Here is a 26,178-nt window from a genome sequence, read left to right as displayed (position 1 = left end):
TAAGTCAAGGGAGGTGATGTTACACTTATATAATTCCTTGGTAAGACCCCACCTAGAATACTGTGTGCAGGTTTGGTCACCATACCTCAAGAAGGACATTGCTGCCTTGGAAAAGGTGCAACGAAGAGCTACGAGAATGATTCCTGGTCTTAGAGGAATGTCTTATGAGGAGAGGTTAGCGGAACTGAATCTGTTTAGCCTTGAGCAAAGGAGACTAAGGGGGGATATGATTCAGGTCTATAAGATTCTAACGGGTCTGGATGCTGTTCAGCCAAATGACTATTTCAATATTAGTCTAAATACTAGAACTCGTGGCCATAAGTGGAAATTAGCGGGAGAACATTTTAAAACAAATTTGAGGAAGCACTTCTTTACACAGCGTGTAGTTAGAGTATGGAATAGTCTTCCTGCTAGTGTAGTGGAAGCTAAACCCTGGGTTCCTTTAAATCAGAGCTAGATAAGATTTTAACAACTCTGAGCTATTAGTTAAGTTCTCCCCAAACGAGCTTGATGGGCCGAATGGCCTCCTCTCGTTTGTAAATTTCTTATGTTCTTATGTTACAACCTAAGTTGGCTATCTGAAATACTATATACTTACGTAGCAAGCTAAATGGTTAACTTTAGTTAGCAAGACGGTCAGACAATGCAGGAATTAACATTACAACTAGCTAATAATGTTATAATGTTAGATGGCTAGAAAATTTGCTATCTTGCTAACGGAAATTCCAGCATTGGATCCGCTTGTATTGCTTGCTATTAAGCATTTTGCTCAAAGCATAGGCTAACTGTATGGGGGGAAAAAAACGCTAGCTGACGTTATTTGACTTAAGCAAACAAATATATGTTGTTTAGCTCCAAAAAGACTGACTTACCTTGAATTCAATTTCCATCAGAGTTTCCACATTAGGTCAGGTGTCTCTTGACAGGCGCGAACACAGATGGCAGTGTGTTTCAAGATCCTGAAGCAAGCGCTGAGATTCCGATTGGTCCAGAAAAAATGTCATTTATAAGAATTGTCCAATAATGGCCTACATGGCACGCAAGCCCACCCCCACCTCCCTCTCTTGACAGGCGCGAGCTCAGTTGAGATTCCGATCGGCCCAGATGTCAATTAACGCAAGCCCCCCCCCCCCCCCCCAAAAAAAACTCTCCGGTTCTACACGATTCACGTGAATGACCCAATTGACAATGAAAACGGCGATTGTCGCCGAAAAGTGACAAGTTTGCAGGTATGTGTTTTTCTTGTTGTTATTAATTGTTCAGACTTGTGGAAGAAAAGATTTGATACATGGAACAGAAAATTCAACCAAATACAAAGTCTTTATTCAATTTGTGTGTGTGTGTGTGAGAGAGCGAGAGAGAGAGAGAGAGAGAGAGATTATGACTGATGTTTTTTATTGTAGGTGTTTGTTGCCTTTTTGGACTCTTTTATCATTTTTGGTGTAGGCTCCCATTTAAAACAGTTTGGCTCAAGCCCTGCCATTTTCACGGTCATTATTGAGGACAATGTCCCGTCTAGTGCCAAGCTGTTTCGTGTTGCGGTTTTGTACAAACCGACCATTGAAAAAACCCTCTCGGCATCAGCATTGGAATGTGGGAGCACTAAAACCAAGGCTGCGATCTTTGATAGCCTCCCAAATTGGTTCAAACCAGTCACCTTTGAAAAAAGGAACCATGGGCCTCTATTACTCAAATGTTTTCCTTTTATCGTAATTAATAATGAGCATGTCATATTGTGTGCAAACTATTTCTTACCTTGTTCTTTGTTGAGGTCATCCTTCCCCAAAACTCCTCAACATCAAAGGATGTTGGGTCCTGGGGCATGGCAATGTCCATCAGTTGGTACTCCATGAACTCCTCACTTACTTGGTCCTGTTCTTTTGGGTCATGAAAAGGAAGGAGTTCCTGAAATCTTAAAAACAGCACAATGTGCACAAGACTGATTAGAATGCAGTGAGAGACAAATTTGTTTTGTGATCATGACCATTAAACTTAAAAATAGTATATGAAAACCTTTACCTGTCTACAAAGTATAGGGCATCTTCAACTCCACACTCAGCCCTCAGCTGCACATCAACAAATCTTGCATGCTTCAGGAGAGCATCTTTCATTGGGAGATTATCCATGGCAAACTCCACAGCTCTGACCAGAAAGGCCAGTGCTGCCTGCTGGAATTGCTGAGCCTTCTGTGATGTGACCTCTCCAGCTTCCAGGAGCCTATAGAGCGTAGCTCTGGTGGTGAATCCCACATTGAGTTTTTCACCTATTAGAGAGACAGAAGACATAGAGAAAGCAAGTCAAATACACAGGTATCTTATACGATATCTCTGGGTTTAATCCATACTTTTTAAAAAATCCATAGAAAAAGTGTATTTGTTGTCAAAAAGCATAGGCTATAGGTTTATCTCCCTATGGGACTTCAAAGCATTACCTGGCAGTTGGTGCAGTGGGTCCTTGTAGGGGATGTCATGAACGTCTCCCCCTCGTAGTGCTGCTGGTCTCATGAACCTCGAACAGAGTTTCTTGATGAATTTCTTCATCTGCAAAATGTCATGTCATAAAAGATTCCAGTGCATTATTAATTCAATTATTACTCAGTTCAATGACTATGAGTAGACTTAAGTTTAGATAATTAAGTTATTTTTCACTCTGTACAAGTAATTTATCAAAAGAGGCATGTAGGGCACAGAATCAACAAATATCTCAGATGTTTGGAAATTAGACAGCTTTAGATAGCTTAATTGTCTTTGACAAAGTAACACAACCTATATTTCAGAGGGGTGTTGCACTTTAGAAAGGAGACATCAACATAGCCAAACACACCCCAACCCTCCCATTCACCTCTTCATGCAGCTGGAATATGGATGCCTTTTCTCTCTGGAGAAGGAGGTTCAGTGTAGAGAACACTGGCAATGTGGCCTGAAGGAACAGGAGGTAGACTTCCGTCAGGGGATCGGAAAATGCCTTCGCCAGCCTTCGGAACCTTGGTTGTTTCTCATCTGCAGATAGACAGGTTGTCATTATTATTGGGTGTCTCATATAACTGTCCTGAACTAGTGTCAATATGATGTGCGATTTACTTAAAGATTTGAAGTAGCTGGTGAGTGGACTGTACTGCTGCAGAATACGGGTGATGCACATATCTAAACTCAGCCACCTCACAGAAATGTGCAGCAGCATTTCCATGTACTCACTACCATGGAGTTCACAGAATTCTGGTAAAATATGTAAGAAAAACAAACAAAGTTAGCCCTATTTTTCCTCACTTTTGGTGTATAACAGTGGAACTAACTCAATTACAAACCTTTCAAGTAACCTTTACGGTTCATGCTGCCCTTAAACCAGTATCCAACATCAACCACAAGGTCCTCAGTGTCAAATCCAGATATCTGCAGAACATGATGTCAGCTTCGGAGGTGAACGCGAGCACGGAAGCAGGCGAACGAAGCCAAAAGGTCCGGTGAAGGATTTTATTGAAGGCAAAAGGACAGGTGCAGACAACGACGGACCATACAACGATGACAGATCTGGGGAAACAGACTGAGACTCGGACTAAATACACAGGACTAGGCAACAGATAACGAGCTACAGGTGGGAACAATTAGGGCGAAACAGGAGGTAATGAGGTGGGCGTGGCACACATCGGGAGCGGACGGAGCGGGGCGTGACACATGACATGTGCACAAAGAATTTGTCATTTTACAGTAAATTATTTACTTCACCTATAGCTTAACAGATATTTAATGGAAAGCAAACATGTTGGAACTTACTTCCAAAAGTCTCTGCTCTGCGTGTTTGGCAGTGTTATGGATTATATGGCAGGGGCATCCATGAATGTAAATGCTGGGATTTTCCTGAAGCATTTTTGCTGCAATTGAATTTTTGGCACCAATATTAACTGGGGCATTGTCAACTGACAGGCCAACACAAATTTTCCATGGTATGTTATGCTCTATCAGGACGTCGTTGATTTTTTTAATATATGACATCAGCTGTGCCACAGCTTCTTCCACTTGTGGTGCACATGTCGAGAAATCTGTGCACAACTTTGGTGGTCTCAAATACCCTGACAGTTAAGGGATTCATCTTCTCTAGTCCTGTAACAATATGGTACATAAGTAACTCTGCAAGCATGTACTGCATGTGCATTATTTCAGTGTGTGTGACATCAATCAATCAATCAACATTTATTTATATAGCACTTCACAGCAACCTAAGTTGAACCAAAGTGCTTCACAGCACTAAAATGACAATAAAATAGCATTAATAATAGAAACAAAGAAACATATAATTGCAATCAAATAAATGAACAATATACATGAAAATTATAATAACAGCATAAAATTACAAAGTATTAAAAGCCATTCTAAACAAGTGGGTCTTTAGTTGTGCTTTAAACAAAGGGAGATCCGTAATTTTGCGTAACTCCGGTGGAATAGTGTTCCAGAGTTTAGGACCAGCGACTGCAAAAGAGCGATCACCCCATTGTTTGTATCTTGACCGAGGGACCACTAGCAGGTTTTGGTTTGCAGAACGTAAGGCTCTACCTTGGTGATAAAAGCTTATTGTCTCACACAAATAAGACGGTGCCAAACCATTTATCGCATTAAAAACAAACATCAAAAGTTTAAACTGAACCCGGAACTGTACCGGAAGCAAGTGAACATGAACATGAGGAAATGGAAACAGGCGATTTAGCTGTCAAAGGTATACCTTTGTCATTTGAGCCATCTGTGAGCAGTGTAAAGGGATTTTCCATCATCTTCATCACCAGCTCGTTCCTATAATGTGGTGCAACTACTTCATTAATGATGCACGCCATTTTTGTGCTGGCACTCTTGAAACTTTGAGCTGTGGGAGAGTCTTTGAAGCATTCCCTGTACAAGGGGCTGAAATGGTCAGCCACAGCAAATGGGACATTGTGCTGAACCATTGCTACGGCAACTTTCACCTCGGCTCTCCTTGTGTGCAAAAGAAACAAATGAAAAAGATATAGCTATGCTTCATATAAATTTGATATTTAGGAAGAATTTATTCATGAACATTGTAATCAAGCTTTTGGATTTAATGTGCTATGTACCTTGACCTCTTGCACACTCATTTCTGCAGTCACTGGAATGTAAAAGTTTTTGACTGTGCTGGTTGACTTCAGTGCCTGCTGTTTGGCCTGATGCCCCTTACTTTCAATGTGCCTTGTCACATCCCGCACACCTTGTTGGGCACAGGAGTTCTCTTGGCGGCAGACAGAGCACCAGTAATAGTAGCTGGTGCTTCCTACGGAAATAAATGGCCATTTAGAGGTCCATTCATTATTAAAATAGCTCTTGTAGGTGGCTGCTCCTGGTACTTTTTTCCCTTTTGTTTTGATGGTCTCTTCTGACACCCTAGCCATCTCCTCCACCGTCTCCTCCTCTTCCACCTGCACTGTCTCCTCCGCTAATGGACCAACCCTTTTCGCCAATTGCTCTGGGCCAGCATCCTCTAACCTGGGTTTTTTGTGCTTCCCACTCAGGGCAAATGAGAGGATGCTTAATTGCTTTTTTCCTGACATCTTTGAAAGACAGATGCAATGATTAATGCATCCATGATGCAATACACTTAGTGCCAATAAAATTATTTAGCATATTTGGAGAGAGAGATGATTATAATGTGAGAATATGTCAGTCATCCTGTGATAACGAAATATGACCTAGACTACTTGTTCGGTGTTGTCAGTGAACAGGCTGTAAAACTCTTGGCTAAGTTTAGGCTACAGACACTCAGCATTGAAAAACTGATGCTAATCATCTGGGCAACATTCTCTAACATTGTGGGATTCAATAGAATTATAAAGAACATACAATGAATAGAGGGAAAGGAGAATATAGCTTAAAGCAGGGCATGATGAAAGGGGGGGGTTCATTCTAAAAAATGCAGTTAACTGAAACGAGAACTGACTGGCGCCGGCAGGGCAAGGTTACCTAATCGGGACCGATAGAGGGAGCAGACAGAAAAACGTCAGCGGCCCTTACGTATCTGTAGCCTTCCACAAGGACAAGTACTAACCGACTAACTAGAGCAAGTGTCAAGCATGTGGTTGTCACGTAGACGGAAGGTACCGAGAGAGGGGGGGAGATGCCCAAAGGGCTTTAAAAGGGATACAGCTGATACATATGGCAGAGCTTCCTCCTGTACATGCTGAATGTACAGTATGTCAGATGGCCGCTCCCGGATTGCAATCTGTCAGGGAATAAACTGGTGATTTGCAACTTCTCCCCGTGTCAGCTGTGAATCTCTTCTCATCCACGGACCTGGTGGAGACGGCGTACCCCAACATCATGTAAGTGGACTACCCACTGTTTAATACTGTTGGGCATTCATGGATATTCATTAGGTTCAGGAATGTCTGTTTCATCATGTTCTGTCTCTTCAGTGGGTAGAGACAGGCATCCTTCAGCAAATCTTTTCTTAATGAAGATTTTGCAGGATTCTGACATTAATGGCTTTCCCTCTTTGTTACAGCCTTCAACTTCACTTAAAGCAACTACAACAGAGGTCACTAACAGGCGGACCGCGGGCCGGGTCCGGACCCAGAAGCTGTCCCATACAGACCCGGACCGATAGCCAAAACATTAAGTTATTATTTAAAACCTGACGGGACGCTTCTATTTTAACCGGCGCAGCGTTTGTAGTCTTTTCGGTAGTGGTTTAGCAGTAGAGCCGCCGTTTCCCACGCCAATGAACGTCAAGCGCCTTTGAACGCCAGATGTAGTTCGGCGTATGCAGCCCATTGTCTGCGCTAATGTGCCGTTAGTGTTAGTAGTAGCATCGAAGCTAAAACCCACAACCAAAAAAGCCGTAATGTTCCTAACAGTTCTGGTCTGTCCTGAAATCGTAAAGCTGAACAGTTTTCAAATACAGTATGTATTATATAACATATTGGATACATAGGCGTAGTTTATTGTTGATTTCATGTTCGTTGAAGTTTCTGCTTTTTAACATATGTATAAAGTAATGTTATCTGTTATATAAATAAACTCGGGTAAAACAAAAAAAGTACATTTTCATGGCTGCCAAATCTCAAGCATCTGGCATGACACTCACGCTTTCAGACTCACGCTGGAAATCTTATGGCAAATCTATATTATTTCATTATAAAACCTACAATTAGCTATGTCAAAAGTGTATTTACACGGTTAAATACAAAAGCAGACTATTTACAAGGTAAGAACTGTTACATGTGTGTGCAGACATCTCGAATTGAAAGTCTCACTCCAGCCAGCTGCCCGAAGTTCTTTGTCATGTGACAATAAATATTGTCAAAACGTTTTTGAATTGTACTGAATTAATTTGGTTTGACAGTCAGGTACTGATTACATGCAATGTTGGTACAGCTAATAGGCTACTTAAATATAGATCACACTAAATAGTTAGACATTATAATCTTCCGGACCTTTGCTTCAAGAAGTTTTCTCTAACTGGACCTCTTTAAATTTTAGTTGAATACCCCTGAACTACAAGAATGGCTGTGATCAACTCTTTTGCATCAGCAAGCGACATTGACATGATGACCTGAGCGACAGCCCTTATGTAAAGCTCTTTAACTCGTCTGCTTTTTTTTTCTGACATTCCGACCTCGTGACTAGCTTTATGCAGTGTGCAACATCAACTCTAACAAAGTATGGAGGCAATTTGGAAGACTCATTTTCCATCAGCACATCAAAGCACTGGTTAATGTATGCCTCCATATCTGGGAATGATGTAAAAGCCCTCACTATGGCACCAAGTAAAGCCAGGGAAAAGTCTCATACAGTTTCTTTTGGCAGAGGTGCACCTGCACGTTTCCATTGTTAGACAAGATATTATGGCATTGATGTCATGTTTTTCTGATAGCATCTGAACAACTGGGACTTTCATGGCTTCTTCTTTGCTTCCAGGTATTAACACACCTTGATACAAAAAAATGTGTCCAGATACGCCTTGTGGAAGTTTTAGTTTTTTGACGTGGGATCCGGTGGCATCAAAAGCAACAACACTTGGAATGCTGTTTTGATTGCGTTTTTATATACGTACATCTGTGATGTAGACCAGTAGTGTACAAAGAATTTGTCCAGTCCAATGTCATGCACACTGCCATAATGGGGAGATACATATTTCATATGAAGCACTGATGTGAGAGGGTCTTTGTCGAAAACTTCCTGACTACTTCTTTCTTGTTTAACTTTCCGTAGAACAGACAACCTCTCCTGGAACCGACACCTTATCATAGTGGAGGGGTTTTTGCATGTTCCAATGATCCCAGGAGCTAAGTTGCCCGGAGCTTTATGCCCCTGGTAGGGTCACCCAAGGCAAACAGGTCCTGGGTGAGGAACCAGACAAAGTGTGGCTCATGATGATTACATAGATTCACGTTTTCCCTCGCCCAGACGCGGGTCACCGGGACCCCCCCTGGAGCCACCTAGGGGTAAGGCTCAATGGCGAGCGCCTGGTGGCCTGGTCTGCACCCATGGGGCCTGGTCAGGCACAGCCCGAAGGAGGCACGTGGGTCCCCCCTCCAATGGGCTCACCACCTGTAGGAGGGGCCAAAGGGTTCGGGTGCAGTGTGAGGTGGACAGTGGCCTAAGGCGGAGACCTTGGCGGTTCGATCCTCGGCTGCAGAAGCTAGCTCTAGGGACATGGAATGTCACCTCTCTAGTGGGGAAGGAGCCTGAGCTGGTGTGCGAGGTTGTGAGGTTCCAACTAGATATAGTCGGGCTCACCTCGACGCACGGCTTGGGCTCTGGAACAAGTCTTCTTGAGGGGGGTTGGACCCTCTTCCACTCTGGAGTTGTTCACAGGGAGATGCGCAGAGCAGGGGTGGGCATACTTATTCCCTGGGCGCCTGTACATTGGGGTTTAGCGCGGTGGACAAGAGGGTAGCCTCCCTTTGGCAGTTCAGAATACCCACCCTTTTTGGAACCCTTGGAAGTGGACTCCATTCTTGTTCAGACACTGAATCAATAACGATGATGCCATCGAATGTGATTTTTTAAAGACTTGACTCTTGAATACTGTCTAGAGCAACCATCAAGGACACAGACTGCAGAAAAATCATTCTCGTTTTCATGGTACAGCTGTAGAAGTTTGAGCCACTTGTTGTGATTTGGGCTCTTAACAGGACATCTGACACTGGAATAACTCCGCCATTCATATCCAAAGCTCACCAGTGAATGATATGAAGCCTTCAAGTCCATTGACCTTTAGCCATGAACAGATGTTGTCAACTGACCAATTTGCCATCCCTGGATGAGAAAAAGACAGAGACCATTAGTGCTTAGACAGTTTTGAAATGTTTGCATAATGCTACAGTGTTGTAAAGTTTTTGTTATTTTGTTTAACCCTTGAACAGCATTGAGAGACGTCAAATAAATAAGCCAACCCTATGCATGCGCACGACAGGCCGTTGTGAAAAAGTAAAAGAGCTCTATTAATTTACAATGTCCTTAAACTTCGATCATTCCAATATAGATGTCCCAAGTCCCAGCTGCCAACACAGAAAGCAACATATAAGGTGAAAGCCCCCACATCCAGGTCTCTCTGGTCACATGAAGACAATAAAATAGGAGAATCCACCGAAACACTTTATCATCTTTCTGAGAATAGGCTAATTAGAAAAAAAATGTTTTTAATCATTAACCTATTACATACATGCATGTGTTTTCAATTCTTCACTTCAACCTGAAAAATCATGTGGTTGAAGCAATGTATCATTTCACATATTTTCATACATTTTATGTGTATAATTCAGTGTCCCCCTTCTCTCTTCATCAGCAATGAGCGTGACTAGTCACAAGTCTGTGTTGCATTGCTGTGCCTCTAAACTTGAAAAAAATACACCAGAGAAAGCCGAGACCAAAACATGAAAAAGTCGTGCGTGGCACGAGAGCACGTGACATGTATCAACTGATGGCAGCCCTGGACACAACTGGAAAAAAAGGTTAAAATATTTTTTTCATGTCTATGATAGATAATGAAACTGAAAGCTGGCATGTCAGTATGACTGTCAAAGGGACCTTTAACTATAGCTGAGAACCGATTACCAGACACGCCACTCCAACTCAAGACTCGAGCAGCGCGCCTGACACTGCCAATGTGGCTGCTCTAATCTGTCAGCATCATCGCATATACCTGATTTTCTAGCTGCCTCACCTTAATGTCTGTAACTGTAAAGTTCTTTCCCCGAATGGTATTTTATCGCGTTGGCCGTAATTAAACCCACCCTAACATCGGATAAATCGCCTGCTGTAGCCTGAGGGAATAACTAAGACTTTCCCGCCAATTCGCTCCTTGCATGCGCCATGTCCTGATTGGAGGGCAGCGAATGAGCCCGCCCGCAAGACGCCGGCGGCCCTTGAGGCCACCAAGAATATGGTGATTTACGAAATTTACATTAATTAAATGTGTCAATAAATAATGAAATATAAACTGCAATAAGTTTTGCAATATTAAATTGAACGATTTATTGACATATTTAATTATTGATGTTTTTATTGGACAATAGATTGAAATATATAACGATAGATTGACACATTTAATTTAATTAATTATGTCACAAAAAATCCTCCATAGATTACCACTCTTGTACCTGACATTTCACATTTATTTTTTTTTTAAATCAAGGCTGTTTTTTGATGATTTGACCAAAATAAAATTATGTTAGTGACCACCTAAAAGAGCATATACACTATTCTGCTGTTGCTACAATTTTCGGTGCCCTTCGATTTTAAGCAACCGCCTGTGTCACGTTGGCCACATCCGCCTCTGTGTATGCTCTCTTCTTAACATTACATTTCAGTATACCCCATAACATCACAGTGTCCAGTCCCCGATATGAATTTCCCAAAAATAACTAATACACATTAGCTAACACAGCAAAAGCTAAGTAGCTACGGTGGCTAATTAACTAACCAGCTTTGCGTTTGCTAGCTAACAATGTTATAGTAACACACAAAATACAAGTGCAATTCGGAGCATTTCTTCATATAAGTTAATTATGGTTAACTTAGCAAACAACTGACAACAAAATTGCTGCGAGAGAGTGGTGTTGAGCTGCAGCGATTGTTTGGGATTGTTTTTTTGGAGTGTTTTGAGTGTTTGTGTGCTTTACCTGTGCTTTACCTGTTTACGTGGGTGGCTGTTTATTTCTATTTATTGTTCTTATTTCGGTCAGCGTGAGTGCTTGTCTGTCCTGTCTGTTAATCAACAGCGCGATTATTACCGACAGAGAGCTGCGGGTGTCGCGTGCGCGGCGTTTTTCTGTCCGCGTTTAAACTCCGTAACAAACACCCGCGGGGCGATTATAACTAATAACATCTAACGTCGGTATCGCTACCAAGCGTCGGAAAAGGACAGTTGCTCCTGAGCTTTGCTCGGTCGCCAGTCGGGGCCGGGAGGACATTTTCCACTTTTTTCCCGCTCCGGCAGTAGCCTGCTGTGAGGGGGTTTTTGTGGTTTTTCGACCTCCCAAGAGCAACTTCGATTTCGCCTTGTTTTTACTTGGTTCAGGCAGAAGTTCTTCTGGTAAGTAGTAGTAAGTTTATCAGGTTTAAAATTTTTAATAAAATAATAATTAAGTTCCGTTTTAACACAAGTAATAACTTATTTTAGTGTACTCCGCACGTTACTGCATTTATTGTTACGCAAATTAATCTTTATAGTTAAATACACTATATAAATTTACTGGGCTGGGAGTACGGGGTCATAGTGAGTTAGTTAATTATGGGGCCAGCTCAGTGTTGCGTTTGCAAGATGTTTGCCCTTCTGGACGTTAGTGTCCAGTCGGACTTCATCTGCGAGCGATGTAAGCTAGTGGACTCACTCATGGTCAAGGTTCGCGACCTTGAGGAGCAACTGGCTCGCATCCAATGCAACAGTGAGTTAGATGAGCTAGTTGATACGCCGTTTAGGGAGACGGTGTGTACGCCACTAACGGGGGGGAGGGAGAATGAAGAGCAGAGAGGTCGAGAGAGCTGGGTGACCGTAGGTCGTAGACGCAGGAAAAGGCGTACACACGTTACAGAGGCGGCATCACCTGAGGTGTCTGTGTCTAACAGGTTTCAGGTGCTTCCAGCTTTAGAGCCGGAAGGGACTGGGGAAGCAGGTGGGCCCTTGGGCACTGAGGAGCCCCCTCCCCCCAGAAAGAGGGAGGTTGTGGTAGTGGGGGATTCAATTATTAGGGGAGTAGACAGTTATGTGTGCACGCGTGATAGAGGGTCCCGTACGGTGTCTTGCCTGCCTGGTGCCCAGGTAGGAGACCTTCCAGATCGTGTGGACAAGCTTTTGGCCCCAGCTGGGGTGGATCCAGTTGTCGTGGTGCATGTTGGCACCAACGACATAGGCAAGGGTAGAAGGGCTGTTCTGCAGGATAAATTTATAGAAGTCGCCAATAAGCTTAGAAGCAGAACGTCCATGGTGGTATTTTCCGAAATACTCCCCGTGCCACGCGCAAGTGAGGCTAAGTTAGCTGAGATAAGGAGATTAAATGCGTGGCTAAAAGGATGGTGTAGGAAAGAGGGGTTTAGGTTTATGGGGCACTGGAGGACCTTCTGGAACAGGTGGGACCTGTTCAAGCCGGATGGGTTGCATCTGAACCGGAGGGGAACCAGTGTACTGGGAAGGCGTATTTGTAGAGTAGTTGAGGAATGTTTAAACTAGGGACTGGGGGGGCAGGGAGGTTAGTTAAGTATGTAACTGGGGGGAAACGGAAAGCCCAAAAAAATCATATTATAAGTAGGCACTGTAATAAGCCTACCCTTTGTTGTCTGTATTTAAACGCCAGGAGTATTAGGAATAAAATTCATGATTTAGAGGCTCTTATCTCATCGGACTCTTATGATATTATAGCAATAACTGAAACGTGGTTGAGTGATAAGGATGGACAAGAATATAATATGGATGGTTACACATTGTTCCGTAAAGACCGTATAGGTAAGAAGGGAGGTGGTGTTGCAGTATATGTAAAGGAAATCTTGCAGGCAAGGGAGCTTACTGATATAAGTAAAAGTACGGAAGCTATATGGGTAAAATTAGATGCTACAAACTCAAATAGCCTAATTGTCGGTGTTTGTTACAGAGCACCCAATGTAGCTGCTGAGGAAAGCAGATTGTTATACAGTGATATTAGGATTATGAGCAATAAAAATGATGTGGTAGTTATGGGTGATTTTAATCTACCGGGGATACAGTGGGACATTGTTGCTGGCTCTTCTGAAAATGAACTTGAGATGGTGGAATTAGTACAGGATTGTTTTTTTACTCAGTTTGTTAACACCCCTACCAGGGGAGATGCCATTCTTGATCTTGTTTTGTCTAATAACCAGGACAGGATTGGTAAATTAGATGTTTTAGAACCACTTGACAGTAGCGATCATAACATGGTTAAATTTGAGGTTAAGTTTAGTGCCCGAAGAGCAAAGTCCAAATCAAAAATATATAATGTTAGGAAGGCTAACTTCAATTGTATGAGATTAAAACTAGAAACCGTGAACTGGATGGAGTTAAATAACAAAACTGTTGAAGAGGCATGGGAATTTTTTAAAAGCACATTATTGCAAGTACAAGAGGACTTCATACCTGTTTCTAGCAAGAATAAATCTAGGAAATTGCAACCTAGGTGGTTTAATAGGGACATAAAGTATAAAGTAAGGAGGAAAAGGGCTTTGTTCCAGAGATGGAAAATAACTGATGATGACATAATAAAGCAAGAGTATCTAAATCTACAGGCTGAATTAAAAAATGACATTAGACGAGCTAAAAGGAATGTCGAAAGGAAGATCGCATTGGAGGCTAAGGATGACGTTAAAAGTTTCTTCCAGTATTTTAACTCTAAAAGAGCTCTAAAAGCTGAAATTACTAATCTGCAGGATAGTAAGGGTCTTATAATTGAAAACGACATTGACATAGTAAATGAGTTCAATGATAGTTTTGCACGGGTATTCACTGTCGAGGACACTAGTAACTTACCAGTTCTTATTACTAATTCAACATCGTCTATAACTAATATATATATAACTGAAGCTGATGTTTTGCAAAGCCTAGCTAAGCTCAAAATAAATAAATCACAGGGCCCTGATGGCATCTTACCTATAGTGTTAAAAGAGATGAGGGATATTATTTGCCGACCCTTAACATTACTGTTTCAAAAATCCTTATCTGAAGGTGTGGTACCTTCTGATTGGAAGCATGCCAACATAACGCCCATTTTCAAAAAAGGGGATAGAAGTAATTTGTCAAACTATAGGCCAATCAGTCTAACTTGTATAACTGGTAAAGTTATGGAGGCTATAATCAAAGAGAAAATGGTAGATTACCTGGACTCAAATAACATTTTGAGGGATAGCCAGCATGGATTTAGGAGAGGTAGATCCTGTTTAACAAATCTGTTGGAGTTTTTTGAGGAAGCTACTCAGGAAGTTGATGATAAGAAGGCCTATGATGTCATCTATTTAGATTTCCAAAAGGCTTTTGATGTTGTTCCCCACAAGAGGCTCTCACTTAAACTCAAAGCGACAGGTATTTTAGGAACTGTAGCGACTTGGATTGATAACTGGTTAACGGATAGGAAGCAGCGAGTAGTTATAAGAGGCTCGATGTCACAGTGGGCCTGCGTTCATAGTGGGGTACCGCAGGGTTCAATTTTAGGACCACTTTTGTTCCTAATTTACATAAATGATATAGACACCAATATATACAGTAAACTGGTGAAATTTGCAGATGACACCAAGGTGGGTGGTGTAGCAGATACTGAACTAGCGGCTCAGCAGCTACAGCGGGATCTTAATTTAATTAGTGACTGGGCTGACACCTGGCAGATGAAATTTAACATAGACAAATGTAAGGTACTCCATGTAGGGAGCAGAAATATAAAGTACAGGTATTTTATGGGACCTACTGAAATAAAGGTAGCTGATTATGAGAAAGACCTTGGTGTGTATGTTGATGCTTCCATGTCTCATTCTCGCCAGTGTGGGGAAGCAATAAAAAAGGCCAATAGGATGTTGGGGTACATCTCCAGGTGTGTGGAGTTTAAGTCAAGGGAGGTAATGCTAAGATTATACAATTCCTTGGTGAGACCTCACCTAGAATATTGTGTACAGGTTTGGTCACCATATCTTAAAAAGGACATAGCGGCCTTAGAAAAGGTGCAGCGTAGGGCCACAAGAATGATTCCTGGTCTTAGAGGAATGTCATACGAGGAAAGGTTATTTGAGCTAAATCTGTTCAGCCTCAAGCAAAGGAGACTGAGGGGGGACATGATCCAGGTCTATAAGATTCTAACAGGTTTGGATGCTGTTCAACCGAATAGTTACTTCAGCATTAGTTCCAATACAAGAACTCGTGGCCATAGGTGGAAATTAGCGGGAGAACATTTCAAACTGGATTTAAGGAAGCACTTCTTTACACAGCGTGTAGTCAGAGTATGGAATAGTCTTCCTGATAACGTAGTGCAAGCTGAATCCTTGGGTTCCTTTAAATCAGAGCTAGATAAGATTTTAACAACTCTGAGCTATTAGTTAAGTTCTCCCCAAGCGAGCTCGATGGGCCGAATGGCCTCCTCTCGTTTGTATAGTTCTTATGTTCTTATGTTCTTATGTTCTTAAAATAACTTATTGACTTTATTTTAATGAGCTTACCTGGACCGCCAGTCTCCAGTTCTTGACCAGGATAAGGGCGGGAAGAAAAAAAATGGAGTTGCCTGTGACGACCTTGATCTTCCTCGAGCTTGAGGGAGGAATGTTTAAGGGCGCTTTTCCTCCGCACCAGGTACCGTACGTATTTGTTAAAGGTGCTGCTTTTCCTCTGGAGTAAAAACTGGTACCTGAATGACATCACAACACGAAGCGGGGTATTTTACACTGAATTCGAAAAAATGGCCGTAGTGTGTTATAGAGCTGGACGGTGTGCGATATTAATACCAACATCGCATATTATGTACATGCAATTCTTACATCTTCAGTCAGCTAGATTAAGATCTGGCTTTTTCCTTATTTCTTACTTTCTATTCTCTACGTACATTATAGCGCAGGGAGATTAGGATTCACTAGAACATTGTACTCAGTCATAGAATTTTTTTTATAGATTATATCTAATATATGTTTAACTGTCAGTTTAAAGTCTACCTTGCAACGCTTTTGCAGCAACGCTGCACGCGTTTTCCAAGACAATCGTAATCATTTCCATCCGTGCTGTTTAAATCGGGTTTATTAGAAATGTGTTCATTCTTTTTGCTTGGCAAAAACCCCAGTATTTTTTTTTTTTTACAAAATCACATCACTATGTTTACAACGAAATCACATCGCTGGGACAACACGCTTTATGCATGCTGTCCTTGTATATTAAACGACATACTTTTAATTTTTTTATTTATTTCTTGTCCTGTCATCCTGATTTTTGTATAGGCCTATGGTAATTATCGCAATTAGATCGCAATTATTATTTTTTTCCCTCGTTTATCAATGTTTTGTGAGTTTGCTGTTTTCAAGGCGGCATTTGTATTGTACATGTTTCACGACAGGATATATTTGCATAACCAATCGACAAAGAATTAAGGCATTTCAAGTCCCACCCGAAGTACCAAAGAAGTACCCCAGCTGGTTTGGCACTTCTGGTGGGCATAATGTCCTGCCTAGATATTTGTATCTTTGTACCTGTGTTCATTATGTGCAGCAGGGACGTGCACAGACATTTTGAGGGGCAGGGGCTCAAGTGAAATAAAGGGCACTCTCATAATTACGTATTTTTTTTCTTTTTTTAAACAAAAAAGTATATATATTAACGCAACACTGACTTCCTTTTTAAAAAAATAATTAAATGTTAACTTATTTCTACTCAGTTTTATTGATGAATGTACCAGATGCAGTTACTCAGATTTACTACATTTTTTAGAGTGTATCTATCCTCCATCTGTTTGCATCTGTAGATTTCTTCTAAATTCACCAATTTATGCTATGATATATGCTTATTAGTAACTTTATTAAGCTTATTTAGTAAGCTTATTACTAACTTATTTTATTACATGATGGCTTGGTTGAATTCCAATGTAGAATGCGGTCTGTTATTTCTTGATAAAAGACCGCTGTGCGGAGTATAACAGAACATGAAAAACAGAGCGTTGCTATGGACTCACAGGATTCTAACCGTAGAGACGGAGTGTACTATTTTCTTTACTCTTTAGCGGAAGCAATACAATCGGGCTTAAATCAATAAACTCCCTTTTAATATTTTGTGTCAAAATAATTATTTATTTGGTAGGTAGCCATGTAATCAGCGGGATAATATATAGCGATTATCCCTTACACATTAGCTAGTCTAGTAGCTCATGAGGCATGCATGCTAGCAAAACACAGGTTAACTATATATTTGTCTTTGGCTAATCAGCAGTAAATTCGAGCCTTATTCGAGGCACTGGTAGTTTAATCTTTTGTTCATCACCAGCTCCACTCACCTCAGCACAAGCCAAGAAAAACACTGCTGGGAGGGGCTGCTGCTGCCTGCAGGTGTGTGTGTATATGATGTGCGCCGCTGCGCGGGGGTGGGGGGGGGATGTTCGCTTCAGAACTCCTGACCTGATATTTAGATATACTATTCTTCAATAAATATATTTGTTTGACAGGGAAGCTGTGCGCAAACAGGAATATATATTATTTTTCAAGAAAAAAAGAAAAAAAAAAGCACCCCAGAAAAAAGGGCACTTTCTCTCCAGGAATAAAAAGGGCAGGTGCTCAAGCCCCCTTTGATCTCTATGTGTGCACGTGCCTGATGTGCAGTATGCAATACAGTAATTTGTTCAATTTGTTCAAATGTAGTGTTTGGTATAACTTAACTGAGTCGTTATCAGTTACTTTATATAAATTGCACATTAATAACTGATCTCTCTAAAAGATAGCAGCAGATATCATCTGTTACAATTAAAAATAGCACCATACCAATAATTTGTACAACAGTCACAAGTAAATCAGTAGGCATGCGGGGAAGTAGCCATTACAAATAAGGTCATACTTCAACATAAAAGGTTCTTCAAAGTACTGAAAATGATTCGACGAAGTGTTTTTTTCCATTCAGTTCTCCAAAGAACCTTAAACAGCATAAAAAGGTTCTCCAGCATAAAAAAGTTCTACAAAGCACCCAGAGTGCTCCAGAGCACTAATGAAGAACCAGTTTTTCTTAGAGTGATTTATGTCTAAAAACGGACAAATATCTTGGTCCTCAAGACTAATTGGACTGCCCACCTCAGGGAGAATACCAGCAGAATGTGTCCTAAAATCCACTCCAGGACCAACAAAGATAAGCAGATCACACGTACACGACGTACTGTCTGCCTTCGAACTTTTTATTCCCAAAATGGTGGAAGAGATGGTAGTGAAGTATACGAACATGCAAGGGCTACGGAAGCATGGCACTGAATGGAAAAAAACCAATTGGGATGAAATTAGATATTTTATTGGAGTGCTTCTTCTGAGTGGAATATTCCGGTCAAGGGGTGAAGCTGCAGAGTGTCTCTAGGACCCTTACATGGGGAGACCCATCATTGTGGCAGCGATGTCCCTGGACCGGTTTCGGACACTGACGGCGATAATCTGTTTCGACAACCGGGAGACCCGACCCAGCCGCAGAGCAGCAGATAAGCTGGCCCTCGTAAGGGACATCTAGGAGGCATGGCTGGAGAGGCTGCCCTTGATGTATATGCCTGGGGGACATATCACCGTAGATGAGCGGCTGATCCCCTTCAGAGGTAAGTAATTCATGGTCTTTGTTACTTATTATTTCAAGCACGGTCGACTGATCTAACTCCGCTTCGTTTTAGTTCTACTTGCCTGCAGGATAGAACTGTACAGTGGTGATATATTTGACGGCAAATACGCAGTCTTTCTATGTGTTATTAGGTCGATGTGCTTTCCCGCAATACATGCCAAGAAAGCCTGGAAAATATGGACTGAAGCTTTGGGTGGCAAGCGACAGCGCGACCAGCTACGCTTACAACGTCCAGATTTACACGGGCAAGCCATCCACGGAGCCTGCAGAGTCCAAGCTAGGAATGAGGGTGGTGCTGGACTTGACGGTGGGGTTGACCGGCTGTACAATTGTGTGTGACGATTTTTTCACCTCATATGAGCTGGGGCAAGAGTAATAAAGGCAGTTATCCATCAGGATGAACCATCGCCTATTCCAGGTTTTCACCCGCCCTCATCCCAGTTTGAGGAGCCAACCCTCTCTGTCAGCGTTGAAGAAAGTCTGCATCAGATTATTGCCATCATCTTCAGGAATTTTGAAAAGCTCCTTCTTGATTTATAAAGAGATCTCAGGAGCGCTTCTGGGAGGTTGCCTCCATCATCGATCCCTCGATTCATGGCGATGAACCTGTCCACACTGGGCTTGTCTCTCACATTAGGATTGTGAAGACTAGTGTTCAGCATAATGATGGAAAATGAAAGCACATAGCATGTGGCTGTGCATTGGAAGACTCCAGGATTACAGTGACAGTATCTCTGAGCAAAGGCCTCCATCATCCTGTCAATCTTCTGAGCTTCTCCTGGTAGACGGAAACTCCACAGGAACTGCCTGAGAGCCTGTACCAGGTTGAAGTCTGGGAATTCATGAATGCCAACAAATGCTTGGAGGACTTGGATGTTAAAGTCATCTCTCTCGCCCAGGTAATCCCCAATGGCTTATTTGTTCAGCCCCTCTCCCTTGAATAGGAACTGGGCGATGTCCTCAGGGGTGTGCCGGAGAAGATCATGTTCCACTAAGAATTTGATACCCTTCTTAGGGTCCATGTTGAACTTCTTCCTTCCTGTGGCAACATGGCTATTCTTTTTTAAGGCTTTACTGCTCTTGGTGCTGGAGTCAAGGCCCTCAACTTCCTTGATGGCCTCTCTCAGCTCCTCCAGCAGCCTCTTGAGGTCCAGCAGAAAGGCTTTTTTCCACCGCCGGATGTCCTCCAGTTCAGAGAGCATCTCCGGACTCAGGTCCACAGGGACTGCAGGAGATAGAAAAAGGAGATCGTCAGGGGGTGTGGTGCTCAGCAGGTTGGGGATCTCTGCCCATTTGGTTGTTGGTTCAAATCCCATGGCAGGCAGAGTAATCGTAACACTGTTGAGCCCTTGAGCAAGTCCCTTAGCCCCAAGTGCTCTGACCCCAAGCTCTCCTCACTTCAGACAAAAGCATATGCTGAATATACACTCACTTAAAGGATTATTAGGAACACCATACTAATACGGTGTTTTACCCCCTTTCGCCTTCAGAACTGCCTTAATTCTACATGGCATTGATTCAACAAGGTGCTGAAAGCATTCTTTAGAAATGTTGGCCCATATTGATAGGATAGCATCTTGCAGTTGATGGAGATTTGTGGGATGCACATCCAGGGCACGAAGCTCCCGTTCCACCACATCCCAAAGATGCTCTATTGGGTTGAGATCTGGTGACTGTGGGGGCCATTGTAGTACAGTGAACTCATTGTCATGTTCAAGAAACCAATTTGAAATGATTCGAGCTTTGTGACATGGTGCATTATCCTGCTGGAAGTAGCCATCAGAGGATGGGTACATGGTGGTCATAAAGGGATGGACATGGTCAGAAACAATGCTCAGGTAGGCCGTGGCATTTAAACGATGCCCAATTGGCACTAAGGGGCCTAAAGTGGGCCAAGAAAACATCCCCCACACCATTACACCACCACCACCAGCCTGCAGAGTGGTAACAAGGCATGATGGATCCATGTTCTCATTCTGTTTACGCCAAATTCTGACTCTACCATTTCAATGTCTCAACAGAAATCGAGACTCATCAGACCAGGCAACATTTTTCCAGTCTTCAACTGTCCAATTTTGGTGAGCTCGTGCAAATTGTAGCCTCTTTTTCCTATTTGTAGTGGAGATGAGTGGTACCCGGTGGGGTCTTCTGCTGTCGTAGCCCATCTGCCTCAAGGTTGTGCGTGTTGTGGCTTCACAAATGCTTTGCTGCATACCTCGGTTGTAACGAGTGGTTATTTCAGTCAAAGTTGCTCTTCTATCAGCTTGAATCAGTCGGCCCATTCTCCTCTGACCTCTAGCATCAACAAGGCATTTTCGCCCACAGGACTGCCACATACTGGATGTTTTCCCCTTTGCACACCATTCTTTGTAAACCCTAGAAATGGTTGTGCGTGAAAATCCCAGTAACTGAGCAGATTGTGAAATACTCAGACCGGCCCGTCTGGCACCAACAACCATGCCACGCTCAAAATTGCTTAAATCACCTTTCTTTCCCATTCTGACATTCAGTTTGGAGTTCAGGAGATTGTCTTGACCAGGACCACACCCCTAAATGCATTGAAGCAACTGCCATGTGATTGGTTGATTAGATAATTGCATTAATGAGAAATTGAGCAGGTGTTCCTAATAATCCTTTAGGTGAGTGTATGTGATCCCAAAGAGCAGTTACAGAAGACTGGAGTAACAATAAGATATTAACAATAAAAAGCATAAAAATGTTTAAATACATGTAGCATTTTGCACTATCACGATGACAAATCAAAACCAGAAAACCCTAAACTGTGAGGTAAGATCATGTCCTTAGGCTAAGGTTTTCCATTACAAAGTTTCCAAAACCTTATGATGCTTCATAGTCACAGGCATGTTAAAACAGTCACTGGGTAACAGGCTGTGGTCTAGGCTACGTGACCACATGCCTCTTTAGGATAATAAGTGACAATCAATTATTAGTTATTAGATTCCACTTTTGCTGCTTCATTCTATAAAGTAACCGTATTTGCGAAGCGGTGCTGGGTGCCCTATCTCGCGGAGGAGGTCACGTGGTCCGCATTCCCTCCCTATGCACACGTGATCAGTCCAATCACACCGAAATTTTCGGTTTGCTGCCCTTCGGGGAAACAATCTAAAGGGTGTTACAGGAAACGTGATCTATGCAAGAGCCAATGATGTTCTCCTGGTGCTTACCACTGTTTATGTTACCGTTATTGACGAAACAATGATGAACAATAATAAGAATTTATAAGCCATGATGACCACACCATTAACGTGGAGCTGCACTGACGTCTGACTGACCCCGCCCCCTAGTAATGAAACAGCGGCGTTTAAACAATTTACTTTACACCAAGTGCTTGTGACCTGTACTACGAAGCGGGATTACTGGCTTATCGGGGTAACTTGTCGGATTTAAGGTACCACAGTTTAAATGGACTTCATATGCGTTCACTTACATTTTTGCCCAGACTACCTTAAATCCGACAAGTTACCCCGATAAGCCAGTAACCCCGCTTCGTAGTACAGGCAACAGTTGTCTAATTAGTACAACAATTTCACCGTCAATGCGGTACTTGTATACTAAGTAGTAAGCATGTCAACGGGACAGTCGAAACAGAAAACAATAACATACAGTTAAAAGGTCCACAGTCTAAAGACTCTAATAGCTCGGTGCTCCACAAATTGTGTTGAGCCGAAAATGGGTGTGTCTAGGCGTATGGTTATGTTTAGTCCCGCTGTCATTGTGCTTTGAGGAGCGTCGCTTAGTCACACACGTTTCCGACATAGCGAAATAAGGCGCTCGGACAATATGTCTGTACCTAGCTAGATGGTGGGGTATCCCGTGGGTTTCTGCCTATGCCATTTAATAGCTATGTCTTCAGACGGGTATACCCACTGTAGTCCGGATCATCCATTTTTGGCGTTTTGCTCGTAGGCAAATATGTATCATCTCGATAGTCATTGCAAATATCCTCTGGTCAACAAAATCAAATAAGAAGAAATAAAGAATTATTCCGTCCGCGTCCAGAGAGACAGAGTATATAGAGGAAGGAACAATGACGTATGTGACAGTTTTGACGCAATGCTTTCTAGCTCCTAGAACGCCGGTGTTCTGACGAGTTTAACTACCTATCGTGACGTACTATCGATTTGGGGTTAGGGTAACACCGGCCACTTTTTATTATTTTTTTTTCTTTTAACTTTATTTGAATCTAGAAATGTACAAACAACAATGCAACAATATATAAGTTGTAGTATCACAAAACCATCAGCATATAAAAGGGGAGAAGAAAGGAAAGACAAATGATGATAAACATACAACATACATACAGCTTGGAAGCATTTTTTAACAAAAAAAAAATAAAATAACATAAAGTGAAGAAAAAACCTAGATCTTTTACCCTTTGCAAAAGTTTCACTGCAGTTTTTTCCCCATGAACTTCAAAGCCGTGAAGAACTGAGAAAGTTCTTTTTTGAAGATGAAAAAGTTTGGAGAAGTTTTAAAGAATCGTGTTTTATGAATAAAGATTTTCCCAACAATATAATATTATTAAGTAAAAGATCAAGCGTATCATCATTTAGGACAACACCAAAGATAATATTATTACAAGTAAAGGAAGTCAAAAAATGAAATTTTGTAAAACTTGCAAGTCAACCCAAAATATCTGGGAGAAGCAACAAGAGAAGAACAAGTGGTCCAAAGTTTCTATATCGTTATTACAAAAGGTGCAAGTATTATTATCAATGTTACATTTAACATGAAGGAATTAATTACTGGGATATATAGCATTGAATACTTTAAAGTGTAACTCTTTGACTTTGGGGGCGGATTGGATAATAAATATATTTAGTGCAAATGTATATAATGGTTAATTTGCATTTTTATGGGAAAGGCCAGGAAATAGTTAATAAGTAAAACAATAATAATTTATTAATAAATTATAATATTAATAACCATTTTATTTGGGAATTTACCCTCCTTAAAAATAATACTATTGTACTGGAGAGAAGGAGGGAGGCTAAGGGGAGAATTGTTAAAAAGGTTCCTGACCAACATTAAATGTGCAACTGGAATAGCATTTAGAACAATATCAAATTCTTTTTTTTAATAAACTGTAACATATTTTAAACAAAAGTTTTCAAAAAACAGAACATTTCCTGTGACGTGCAATAGATGCAAAGCTGACCAGATGTTCTACTCAACCCAACGTTCATGGTTCGTGGTCTTATTTCTGTGGGTAATATATCTATTATTCCAAATAGGTACCAAGTTTGGACTAAAAAATTAATAAGAACATAAGAAATTTACAAACGAGAGGAGGCCATTCGGCCCATCAAGCTCGTTTGGGGAGAACTTAACAAATAGCTCAGAATTGTTAAAATTTTATCTAACTCTGATTTAAAGGAACCCAAGGTTTTAGCTTGCACCACATCAGGGGTGTCCAAACTTTTTGCAAGGAGGGCCAAATTTGATAAAGTGAAGATGTCCGGGGGCCACTAGTTCCTTCTGACATTTTTTTAACCACAAAAGTTACATGAAAATACACACTGTTATAAAACAATTTTCATTGTCACGATTACCTTTATTTTTTAAATGGCAATGTAACCAAACATAACATCAACAGTTATAACCAAATCTTATTAGAGTTTAATAAAATAAGTGACATAAGTCTAAGTTTATTATTGTGCTTTAGGCTTTTCATTGTTAATAGTGACAGATGTTACCGTTCAAAAAACACTCTATTTCAGATTGAACAAGGAACAGATAACTTGCTGATACTCACTGGCGTGCACAGATAGAGACGAGGTGGTGCTGAAGCACTTGCCCTTTTGCCCTCAGTCCAAAAAAAGTGCCCTTTTGAAAGACGTGATTTTTTTTTTTTTTAAAGCTGCGCGATTTAAAAAGGTGTGAAAATAATGGCTTGATTTGTGCCCCTTCTTCAAAGACACCCGAACCCTGTCGCTTTTTCACTGTCACCGTGTCACGTGAACACGCTTGCAGTTCATTTGTTGTGAGGCGTGTAGCAGCGGCATGACATAGGACTACTTGGAGTAGGCATAGTAGGCTAACTATAGCGACTGGGAGCCACGGCGGACAACACGGCAGCTCTTTCCCTTCCCAACCAGTCAGGTAACCCATGAATCGAGTGAAATTATTCTGTTTGCCCTCTAAGACCAACCTGCAATTGTTTTGTTGTGAAGTAGCCTGTCAGAAACTGCACATGACAAACTTTGCCAGCTTGCCCCCTCCATCCATCCATATGGATAAACAAAAAAACGACACATTTAAAATGTAACCTAAACCATTTAGGCAACCCCACTCTCCATCAATTCCGACCTTTTTGCATACACTATTGAACATATCACGTTATGCTATAGGCTACATGCCGTTAGGCAGAGGGCTCTTTTGAGCCCATTTTTCGTTACAAATTTTAGGATGATCTCACGGAAATCTGTGAATAAATACAAAGTTTTCAAACTGAAGTCAGTGACGGGAAGACATCACACTTTTTAGAGATGGAACTGCAGAAAAACCTAAAACCTTGACATGATTATGAATAATAGAATTATGGACGTTTCTCCGTTTTTGTGGATTAGCCTTTCCATAACTAACGTCAACTACTGTCCTACTTTGGTAAGATTGAAATTAATGTCTTTGACTGTCTTTAGTAGGTGTCTCCTGTGAGAAAGTTAGAACACCGTCCAACTGTCTAAAGATGCAGTCTTTAGCCTAACTGGTTGTTACTGACTCAGCGATGCTCGCAGACATTTACGCACTGTGTTGTGACCTGATTGTGACAGAACAGTGACGTTGTTATTGGTAGTTTGAAGGGTACGGTGTTGGGGGTGCATGTTAAAAGTTTTGAGAAGCACTGGTTAGACATGTTAATTTTTTTTGGTGTAACATATTGGCAACATTAACACATTATTTTGCTAAAGGAAAAATAGGCAGTTCCCAATTGCCTGTGAAAACGACCATTCTGCCCTGTTCTTGTAATGACCACAGTCAGTCTTATTCGTTCTCATACATTTTGGTCTATTTTTAGAGAATGTTTTGAAATAAAAGTCAAATTGCATTTAACCTGTGCGTTTTTTTTATTATAAAAAGAAAAGGTTTTCCACATATGCAAAAAGTGCCCTTTTTTCCCCCTGGAGCACTTGCCCCCCAAAATGTCTGTGCACGCCACTGCTGATACTAATGAGAAGGGTGATACTGAGATCTAGATTTCAGTAAAGAGACCAGGTCTGGCTTGAGGGCAGTGGTTGAGATGCGTAAAATGTCACGTAAGTGGGAGTCAGTCATCCTTGACCACAATGAGTGAAGAAGGGATGCAGAGTAGAGACCTGCGCGGGACGGATTTTTCAGTCCCGCTCCCGCAAGATTCTGTCCCGCTCCCGCAAAAAATATATATTATTT

At 41.6% G+C, this 26,178-nt stretch overlaps 1 protein-coding gene and 1 pseudogene across 1 annotated transcript; both read right to left on the bottom strand.

Annotated features, from left to right (window-relative positions):
• Nucleotides 1–1,154: 1,154 nt before the first annotated feature.
• Nucleotides 1,155–10,286, bottom strand: LOC140587629 (uncharacterized). Its single transcript, XM_072709018.1, has 12 exons — nucleotides 10,168–10,286; nucleotides 9,183–9,260; nucleotides 5,081–5,274; nucleotides 4,714–4,961; nucleotides 3,771–3,868; nucleotides 3,305–3,389; nucleotides 3,081–3,215; nucleotides 2,842–2,999; nucleotides 2,432–2,540; nucleotides 2,020–2,263; nucleotides 1,756–1,912; nucleotides 1,155–1,657 (listed from the first exon to the last, which is right to left on the bottom strand). Exons 4-12 carry the CDS (start codon nucleotides 4,931–4,933, stop codon nucleotides 1,379–1,381), a joined length of 1,485 nt encoding a protein of 494 aa, XP_072565119.1. The 5' UTR covers nucleotides 4,934–4,961; nucleotides 5,081–5,274; nucleotides 9,183–9,260; nucleotides 10,168–10,286; the 3' UTR covers nucleotides 1,155–1,378.
• An 8,893-nt stretch (nucleotides 10,287–19,179) lies between these two features.
• On the bottom strand, nucleotides 19,180–22,702 carry LOC140587628 (cytohesin-2-like; annotated as a pseudogene).
• Nucleotides 22,703–26,178: the final 3,476 nt, after the last annotated feature.

Source organism: Paramormyrops kingsleyae, chromosome 2, assembly GCF_048594095.1.
Source record: "Paramormyrops kingsleyae isolate MSU_618 chromosome 2, PKINGS_0.4, whole genome shotgun sequence".
NCBI lineage: Eukaryota > Metazoa > Chordata > Actinopteri > Osteoglossiformes > Mormyridae > Paramormyrops > Paramormyrops kingsleyae.
Note: the sequence above shows the minus strand (reverse complement) of the source record. Positions and strands in the feature narration are given on the sequence as shown.